At 48.0% G+C, this 10,018-nt stretch overlaps 1 protein-coding gene across 1 annotated transcript in view; it reads left to right on the top strand.

Moving 5' to 3' along the window:
• The first annotated feature begins 2,847 nt into the window (after positions 1-2,847).
• Positions 2,848-10,018, top strand: part of SCYL3 (SCY1-like 3 (S. cerevisiae)) — a 13,788-nt gene continuing 6,617 nt past the window's right edge. Inside the window, exons 1-7 of the mRNA XM_009586129.1 lie at positions 2,848-3,052; positions 3,581-3,766; positions 4,377-4,490; positions 5,465-5,521; positions 6,262-6,364; positions 6,967-7,078; positions 7,772-7,849. Coding sequence (XP_009584424.1) covers positions 2,888-3,052; positions 3,581-3,766; positions 4,377-4,490; positions 5,465-5,521; positions 6,262-6,364; positions 6,967-7,078; positions 7,772-7,849 — 815 coding nt within the window. The 5' untranslated portion in view covers positions 2,848-2,887. The remainder of the gene's footprint in view (positions 3,053-3,580; positions 3,767-4,376; positions 4,491-5,464; positions 5,522-6,261; positions 6,365-6,966; positions 7,079-7,771; positions 7,850-10,018) is intronic.

The following is a 10,018-nucleotide window of genomic DNA, read 5'->3' as shown; positions in this document are numbered from 1 at the left end:
CGCTGGGCACAGGTCCTGCCAGCCCGGCTCAGAAAATGGTGACGCTGCCCTCCCTCCCTGGGGGTGTCTGTAACTCGCAGGTAGGGTGTGCGGTGGGGGCAAAAGCTGGCTTTTCCGGGAAAAAGGCAAATACCGCATTGGTGACTGTAGTTGTTTTGAGCGTGCCGTGTTGTTCCCGGTAGCTGGTGGTGTGCTGGTGTTTCTCGGGGAGCCCGCTGCGTTAAAATGCGTGCTCTTTCCCCGCGCCTGGTGTCCAGGGTTGAACCGTCCTTCGGAAGGTGCAATAAAATCACGCTTCCTTTCCCAGAGAGGCTGTTGCACGTCGATCGCCCACCCGTCGGCGTTCGTGGCACTGCTTGCGCAAGGCGCCCGCTGGACATTTGCAGTTGCTGTGTTGGGAAACCTCTGCCTTTGGGAGCAAAGCACCCGTCACCTCTGACAGCGGCTTCCAGGGGGCTCTGCTGGCATGGGGGGCGGCGGGCAGGGCAAGCGTGAACTGCCTCACTCTTAGCTGTGGAGTGTGCGTGTTTCAGGTGGACACCTTGTATGCGGGGTGCTATCACTCCACAAATAAGCTAACCTGAAATTCCAACTCTAACACCATTTATGATGGCAAAGCCAAGTTGTTCTTAACTACCAGTCCCTCTGTCTTTCCTAGCTGGGCTCCTCTCCATCTCAAGGTGCACTGTGTGTTATATCTAATGTTCATGTTTACAATTTATTGAAAATAAGATACTAAAGGGTTATAACGTGGGTAATGCTGTTAACCCACAAAGCATATGTGGTCCTTACACAGTGTAGTTGTGTGACTGACAGTTTATTTTAGCATGGGAAAAACTCTTCCGTGGGTTTTAGCCACACCTAGGCATACACCTTTGCAAATGCTTTTGCCTGCTGGCGTTTCAATAGCCAGCATGTTTTGGAGTGCTGTGAAAAAGAAAAGAAACCAAGTGATAGTTTTGCGAAGCTGACGTGTTCCTGGAAAGTGTGGCTCGTGGTTCCACAGGCTGCTGTTGCTGCTTGGTTGTTCGAAGCTACTCGCTTGAAGGTGCTCGGTGTTTGGTACCGAGAGTTGCTGGGCTCCTCCTGAGAGGCGGTTGCCTGGAGCGGGGGATGCTTGTTTGGAGCTGGTTGTCATACAGTGGCACTCGGGTAGGTCGCAGTTGACAGAATGACTCTGATGTTACAATATTTCTGAACTGTGGGTGTCCCTGAAGCCAAATTTCTAACTGGTGCGTATGTCCATATGTGTTTGGAGGAACGCGAGGCACTAGGTCTTCAGCTGTCCTGTGCAAAATCTGACTGAGAAATAATTACAGCAGTGTAGTGATTGTTGTACACTCGCTTGGTATACTCTGGAGGGTTAAGATCTGTTCACGTCGAACAGTTAAGAGCTGTAACGTGTTCTGGTTCCCGTATCTAATGTGTTCATAGGGTTCATTCCTCCCAGCAAGAAGCACATCTAGAGTTGTAGCTGCCTGTTTGTTACAGAACAGTTAGCTAACAAAGGTGACTAAGATGTGTGAGCAAGGATTTGTATGAAGTCTATTAAAAAGGCAGCATTCTGCTCCTTCCCAATGCTCTTGTTGACTAGTGGGTTGTGCAATTGGCATATTTACATTTAATAAAAACATCAGATCATAACATGTTTAAATATAGGACACTTTGGGGAAAGGGGGTGGGCAATCATTTAGATAACTAATTCTTAACTGAAGCAGTGAAAAGAAGCCGTGACAGACCAGCTCTCCAGAAGGCTGCCAGCACTGCTGACCTCGGAGCTCCTGGGAGGGCTTGGACTAGAGTCGTGGGAGAGGGGCCAGGGCAGCAGCTTTGCAGGAACAGCTCTATCGGGGAGCTGAGAGACTCCCATGTTGTCGCCCTCCTGAAGCCTCAGGACACGGCTGAACCACCATAAAGCAATTCTCCAGTTGCAAAAAATGCTTGGGGGTGGGCAATTTTTTTCCCCCACTTTTCCTTAAAACTGAGGCTTTGCTCTCTCCTTCTCTCATTACTAGAGATTGTTTGCTAACCTCTGTATACAGACTGGCATTCAGGGTCTCGTCTGTAGCCTGTGATCACAAGCCTGATTACAGAGCACATGCTCGGTCAGTGTTTTCTGAAAGAGCCTCTGCAATCAGCGTGTTTGTTTTACCAGTTTTGTATGTGAGGAAGCAGCACAAAAATCTGTGCCAGCCTCTTCCTGACAGAGGCTGTGGGAGGAAGGAAGGGTTAGCAGGCAGATGGAAGATTTGTCAGATGGAGAGAAGGTAATCGGGGGCGGGGGGGGGAAAGCATGCCGCTGGAGGAGGTAACCTGACCATAGCTTCACTGAAACCCTCTGTGGCTTGGAGAATTGAGGAATGGCTGCTTTTAAGAAGGCCAGGGGCTCCTTGTGCCCTAAGGCAGTGGCAGTCACAGTTTCTAACTGCTGACTGGGCTTAATCTGAATTAAACCTCTGGAGTAGGTGTAGATGTCTGCATGACTCGGGGTATTGGTGGATCCTGGTTTTGGTGGATTCTCAGTTTGGTAGCCAGGTCAAGGACTAGTTGTGGACGTCATGCTGACTGTGTGTCAGAGCTGGTGATGTCTGGTGGTGATGCTGACACAAATGCCAACGCAGTCCTAGCTCCACAGCTAGAGAGCTGCTCATTTGGTTTCCTTTACAAAATAAACGATGGGGATTTTATTCTTGTCCTTAAACTGAAGGAGAGGATACTTGCAGGAGGAGGGTCTTCATGGCTGTTTCATGCTTTGCAGAAAATGCTCTGAAGGCGAACTGGACAGCGTCCGCTGGAACTAAATCTGTCTGAAAAAAATCTTCCTTCACCCAAAGGCCTGTTTTTGTCATCAAGAGGGAACCTCTACAACGGCCGAACTCTGCAAGTGATGGGCTCGGAGAACAGCGCTTTAAAGAGCAACGCACTGGAAGAGCCGCCGTTCACACTGCCAACTGGACACACAATTTATCCGGCCGTGCTACAAGATGGAAAACTTGCTTCCGTCTTTGTGTACAAGCGAGAGAATGAAGATAAGGTTAATAAAGCTGCCAAGGTATGGTTGAGAGCGTGCCTGGGACAGACTTGTCAGAGCTGTCCCTCCTTTTTCTTGGAGCGGTGGGAATCGGTTAATGAGGGTCAAACCCTTGGGGAGTACGGGCAGGAGAAAAGGTCAAAGTTGACCCCGGCTGCAAACAGCTGCCATGCAGGGGGAGAAAGGGGGCCGGCAGCTGCGAAGCTCATCGTGCGCTGCACAATGCGAGCAGTGGTGGGAAGCGATGTTCAGATAGCAATGCCTGCGTTACTTTGCGGAGTACTGGTCTCTTCCTGCAGATAGAAGTCAGAGAGTCTTTCTTGGGTGGATCCTACCCAAAATGCTGTGTTTATTCTGTGTAAGACTTTGTATCTAGATGCATTATAAAAAGTTCTGCAATGCGTGAGTGAGTGTGCTGAGTGCTTGGTGAGGAGCAGGGATGGGCTGTCTAAATTCAAGCAGAAAACATGGCTAAAAGTACAAGGCTAAGCTCTGCAGCCAAGAGAGATGCCTTGGGTGAGATTTAACAGATGTCTTTGCTTCTGGAAGCACCTGAAAACCTTGCGCCACCCTTGCCTTCTGCGCTTCCTCTCTTGTACTGTGGAAGCAAATGGGATCCACCTGGTTACAGAACGTGTGAAGCCTTTGGAGATGGTCCTGGAGACGCTCTCTTCTGCAGAAATCTGCGCAGGGATCTACGACGTGTTGCTGGCGCTCATCTTCCTCCATGACAGGGTAGGTACTGTCTCATTCCTGATTCCTCACAAAAAGACAGACACACACCCCACAGTTCTTGTAGGCTGAAACTGCTAAAATCATTGGCTGCTTTATAGGAGGAAGGGTAATTGAAAATGCTGTGGGTTTTGGAAGTAAGGGAGCAGTTCTCAATTTGTGAATTGACATCTACTTGCAGTGCTTCTTACTTCAGGGAAATGGGATTGCGGGACCTTGGCATTTATTTACAGCTGTTGCCACGTGTCAGAGATCGGTGTCACCGCTCCCCTGTTTTGGCACTGTGTGTTTGTCCAGGACTGCAGTTAAATCCCAGCTCAGACTGTAGCTTTTGGGCTTTGTGTTCATAGCTGGAGGTCTTCTCTGGCTTTACAGTTGCATTGCAAGGGCTGTGACAGTTAGAGCTCTCTCTGTTCTAAAACCCCAGCCCTCCTGCCTGATATCTGCTAGTCACCTACAAAATCCTGAAGGACCTTTAGAATTGTGCACTTTTTGGCAGCTTTTCCTCAGCTCCTCGCAGCACCTAGTTAGTGCTGATTAAGATTTTATGTCTTCATCTATCCCCAAGTCTGTTATCCTTTTGGGTTTTTTTTTTTCCCCCTTCATGTTTTAGGGAAACCTAACGCATAACAATGTCTGTTTATCATCCGTGTTTGTAAGTGAGGATGGGCACTGGAAGCTGGGAGGAATGGAAACAGTCTGTAACTTCAATGAAGCCACCCCAGAGGTAAGAGCCAAGCAAAGCGCACCCTCTGATGCCTGCTGAAGCTGGCCATCTGTGGATGTGAAGGTCCAAGTCCTTCCAGTTATCTGGATTTACTATTAAATGTGTTGGCTCACTTCCTGCTCTGACCTGAATCTTTGCCCTAAGGACACCGTAACTATAAACTACAACGTCTGCAAAAACACAAACTAATTCCCCATTAGCCAAAAAGCAGCTACTTTTCTAAGGGAGACTGCTGGCTGGAGGGTAGGTTAAGATTGGGGAGAGTGAGAAATCTTTGCTCCTCTGGACTGATTTTAAAAAAAAAAAACTAAAATAACAAAAGCTTTAGTGTGAGGCAGGAAGGTCTAGGTTGAAATGAATATATAAAAAAAATAATTTAAATGACTCCTTAGCTTTTGCTGCTTGCATCTTCATCGCTTGTTACTGGTCTTAGCAGAAAAATTCCTGGTTTGATTTCTGCTGCATGCTGTGCAGAGTCATTGCTGCAGCCTGGCACTGTGTCGTAAATGTACGTTGCTCATACATTCCCAGAGGATCCACAAATCCTTCACGAACTGTATTGAGTGTCCCTGGCGCGTATCACCTTTCGGAAGGGATCAGGCAGACGCGCAACTGGTGTGCGTGGTGGTGCACAACAATGCAAAGAGCATGGCAGTAAAACCTGACTGCTAAAGCTCATGAAATCCTTTCCCTGTCCAGATGGATCGTGCAGGACGATAGGACTGAGGACTAAAGGGATGAGTTGGCGGTGATGCCCTGAAGTTGCTTTCTCTCAGCTCGGTGCTTCACACCTGGTCTGTTTGTGCTTCCCCTCCGGGCAGAGCAAAGGGCAGCCTGCCCTGGATGCCAGCGGAGGGGGCAGGGGCAGACCTCCTGCCACACGCTCAGCCCTGGCCTGCGGGGAGAGCCTGCTCCTGCTGCTTGGCACAGATGAGCGATCGAGGCAGCTCATGTCTCCCCTCTTCTCCTTCCAGTTCCTCCGACATGTCAAGTCGGTACGAGACCAGTCGTGCATCCCTTGCGAGGAGATGGTGAGTAACATCACTTGCTGGAGGAACTTCTTGCTGGCAACAAATGAAAGTGCAGTGTTTGGGAAATAGTTTTCATTCACGTGTTTTATTTCCTTATGCCTGAATGGGAGGAAGTGGCTACTGGATAATATCTGAGGTTTACTGTCTATGTTTTTTCCCCCTTCCGTCCCATCCCTGGTTTGGGAATGGTGTCGGGCACAGGGAAGTGAAATTCTGAATGAAGAGTGATTGGACAGCAGGTTCTCGTAATATTTTTCAAACACTTTGTGTTGCAGCTTTAATGCTTCTAAATGACCAAAGCTTTGCAAAAATTACAGAATAGTTGCTGAGATTGCCCAGATCACTGTGGTCACACGGTTGTGTAGCGCTCATACAGCCTTTTTTTCACTTGTTAGTCACCTCCTATCCATTAAGCATCCTGTGAGTACTTATGCTAAAGGAGCGCTCTTTCTCTCTCTAATCATCACCTGTTTCCATAGAAATGCTGAAGGCTGTTGACCTGCAATTGGTGCGTGCATTCATCAGGGAATTGCTTCATTGTGACGTAGTTGCTCCTTTGGGTTATAAATTCCCTGGTGGAATTTTTAGCATAATATTCTACTTGCAAGGTACTTAGTAGAGCTTTGGTGCTATAAAGAGAATTGGAGAGTATATATGGCAGGGGGCAGAAATAGTCTCATGGAAACTACCAGGTATTTCATAAAGTCCTGCTTTGCTGATCTTTTTGGTTTTATTTTCAGTCTGCGGATTTCAAAATTCTGCCCAACAGCTATGGGCATGCGAGGGATGCCTACGCATTTGGAACAATGGTTGAAAATCTCCTGACGGTCCTAAATGACCAGGGTGAGGAATGACACGTGTTTATTTTGCTATCGACAGGCCTCTGTGGCTTACTCCTTCCGTGCATCGAGCCATTTGCCTTTTGTTGCAGCTGGCAGATGTGCTGTAGGTCCAGTGGCCATTGTTGTTCTTTGTGTTTGCTAAGTTAAAATGCAGACTTCGGCTTCTCCTGTGTTCCCCTTTTCCTGCGTTTGAATGTGGTCAGATGTGGCCGGAGGTCACCAGCCAGTGTAACACCAGCAGTCCCAAATCTGCTCTGCAGCAGTCAGAGGTTTGCTTGGTCCTGCCCCACCAGCCGCTTCATCAAGGGTTATGGACGCAGGCGTGTGGGTGTTGTGTACCACAGCTGAGCAGGGGCTGTTACCTTCTAGCAGAGCGGGAGCAGGAAGCTTCTTGGGAGGACAGTAGCACTCCTTGGTGCCCCAGTAGCCAAGCAGCTTAGGAAGAGAAATGGAAATGCTATTTTCCCTTCCTTTAGGGACAGATATGAGCAATTTTGCTATCAAATAGAGCTAAAAATAAGTTTTTGGAAGGGTGGAGGACTCCTGAACATAGCTTGTTCAGTGTTGAGAGAGAAATCTAACTGTAGCTGCTCTGGATTTCAATTTCAGCAGATATTCTCTCCAGCTTTCAGCAAACCTTGCACTGTACACTGCTGAATCCAGATCCAAAGTGTCGCCCACCACTGTCCAGCTTATTGTCTCACGAGTTCTTCAGGTAAGGAAAGGAATATCCTGCCTCTCTTGCTATGTCTTGATACTGCTTATTTCTGTGTTGCAAATGTGTTCATTTTGTGAAGGTGTGTCACTTATCAGGTGGGAAGTGCAGACTTACTCCCTACCTCTTACAGGGATCTTTGACAAAGAGGCTCCTTAAATTAAGAAAGCATTATCAGCCTTCCAAATGAGGTGCTGAGCAAGCAGTCGTGACAGAAGCGTGTCCCTTAGTCACACGCAGTCAGTTGGATCTCCCCAAGCTCATGGGAGGTGGTGGGAAATGCTCTAGAAAATAAAATCATTTAGCGATACCACTGGAGCAAAGCAGGCTCCGAGATAATCCACACAGAGCTGTGTCTGCTGTCACCTGAGTGCTTCTCTGGGTAGTGGCATTAGCGTAGGGTGGCACTTCCTTCTGCCCATTGCCCCAGGCAGGTGGTCAGAGGTGGCTGATGCCACGTTGCCCAGGTCTCCCTGTGAATTGCCGACTTCAAAGCGCAGCACTGCGCACACGCAGCTTTTGGGTAACTGGTCACACCTCCATGCTGGCGTTCTTGGTCTACCGACATTTGACTTCTATCCCTCTGTTTAGTTCTCTCTGCCAAATGAAGGACAAGTATTTGCAGTCTCCTGGTTGTGGGTGGTTTAACTATCAATAAGGGTCACACTTGACAGCCTACGTTTTTGTGCTTAGGAATGACTTTCTGGAAGTTGTGAATTTTCTGAAGACCTTAACAGTGAAGTCTGAGGAGGAAAAAACTGAATTTTTCAAGTAAGTGAAGGAACTATAATCTGGAAGTGTCTTATGTAGAAATACTTCTGCTGAATGGGATTGCGGGGGTACCTGGGAAGGCTAGTGGCCAGAGAGCTAATTCCTCAGGTGGCAGATTTCGATTGCTTTGGCAGAACATTGTTTGCTCTGCCATATTTTGGGTACTCCAGGCAAAGTAATGATTGCCTCAAAGAAGAAACTCTTCACTCCCTCCTTTCCCCATTTCTTGTGAATGGTTTAGTGTTTGGGAGGAGCGGTACCTGCTGGGCTCTGCATCATTCTGATGCTCGCCAGCCTCCGGAGTGACGCTGTGCACAGCCGTACGGACAGCAGTGTATTCACCTGCTACAGACCAATTGCTGTCGCTGGGGAATCAGTCAGAAACCGGACTGTAGTGACATGTGTCACTTCAGGGGTGCTTTTCTGAATCCCGTCTGCTTGTTAGCAGCTGGGTTGAACTCCTGCAGGGCCAAGAACAGAGGCTTTCCCAGGGATACAGGGATATGAAGAGGAAAGAATTTTTCCATTGCCGGTGTTCTAACTGAGTTAATGCACTTTGTGGGGCCTAGTGCTGATGTTATTAGCAGAAGTTAAATTATTCAGGTTCTCTTCCACCCGCATTAGTAGCACTGTCCCGTCTCCCACTGCACCATGGCTAAGCAGGAATCATGTGAAAAGCCCATTCATGTGCTATAGCGTTGCGATAGAGGAGGGAGCGTGGCCTAACAGCTCATCTGCTCGCGCTCTAGTGAACAGCTCTCACTGGAGCCGTCCCGGGGTTCTGCTGCTTTACACACAGGCTATCTGCTTGCCCAGTTTCAAAATACTCTAAAATATCACAGCACTTCTTGTAATGTGCTAGAAAAAAAGAATCTTTCCTTTGCCTCATTCTTAGAAGTAGCTTTATTTTAGATGCGACTTTGCAAAAAAGCAAAATCTTGCACTAGGCACCTTCTGAGGGTGAAAATTTCTTCCATTTGGGCAGATCTGCTAATGAGGTGGTTGTCATAAAACATGTTGGGTGAATTAATCTTGTGGTGCCAGGCCTGTCTGGGTAAAGCTGTTGTCTGCAATGGATGTCTCAGCTGCAGTAGTGCAGCGTCTGCAGGAAATCCTATTGTCACGGTCCCCAAGAAGTTTTCTCTAAGGGAAGCTTCCATGTAGTCATGGCATTATCTGGGCCTGAGAAGGGGAGAAGCTGAATTTTTCTTTCTTTTTCCATGTAAAGGAGCCTGGGTGTTCTTACAGAGCTATTTTCCTGCCTGTTTTATACTTCTGTGGTCACTGTCAGTTGTAACACTGGTTTGAGACTAAGTAGAGCAAAGAAGAGGAGAAAGGGGATCTTAGCAGGAGCATTCAGAATAGTTCCCACCATCTGTGTAACAGCAGTGTTTACCGAGGGAGGGAACGAATACTTTGTTTAAGGATACGCAGTGTTGCTCCTTTATCAGGCAGAGGGGCTTACACAGCATGTGCACTACTGCTCTTTAGTCTCCTCCAAACCTAGAGAAAAGCCGTAATTGTTACTGATATTTTAAAAATGAAAATCCTACAAAGAAGAGCAGTTGCACAAAATAAAACTCTTTGTGACTTAAATAAACAAACCCAACCCATGCTCTGTTGGCCACCTCTTATTAGAGGTATTAGATGGAAGTGGTTTCAAAATGGGATTCCTGTTTTGCAAGGGAAACTTCCCATATGTGGTGGGTAGAGCAGCCTTTTCTCAAGCAGTAGGAAAATTCTTGCAATGCACCAGGTTGTGGGGTGAGAGGCCAACTCTCTTCTGCAGTTTTAACGCTGTAGCACTTCATGGGAGATACAGGCTCTGAGACAGTTCGATGCTACAGCAGCTTCTCAGAGGGGGAAGCCTTCCGGAGCCAGCTGCAGGTGCGGCGGTGCTTCTGGATGTGCTCGTGACAGCCTGTGATCCGGGTGTGGGGTTTTACAGGATGTGTCTATGGCTCCTGCTTTGCGTTATTGTTGCCTGGAAGCCTCAGGCAGGAGCAGAGTCTTGTCCTTCTAGGTTAGCGTGCAGGCAGAGTGAGAGGCTGTGATGGGACTTCGTCTCTAGGAGAGGAGTCAGACCCCAAAAAAGGGCAAAGCAATATTAGGGGAAACAGTTGTAAATGCATGGAAGGCTGCCTTGATACTAATTGCTCTCTCCTGGAA

The sequence above is a fragment of the Fulmarus glacialis genome, unplaced genomic scaffold (genome assembly GCF_000690835.1).
Source record: "Fulmarus glacialis isolate BGI_N327 unplaced genomic scaffold, ASM69083v1 scaffold30589, whole genome shotgun sequence".
Classification (NCBI taxonomy): Eukaryota; Metazoa; Chordata; class Aves; order Procellariiformes; family Procellariidae; genus Fulmarus; species Fulmarus glacialis.
Note: the sequence above shows the minus strand (reverse complement) of the source record. Positions and strands in the feature narration are given on the sequence as shown.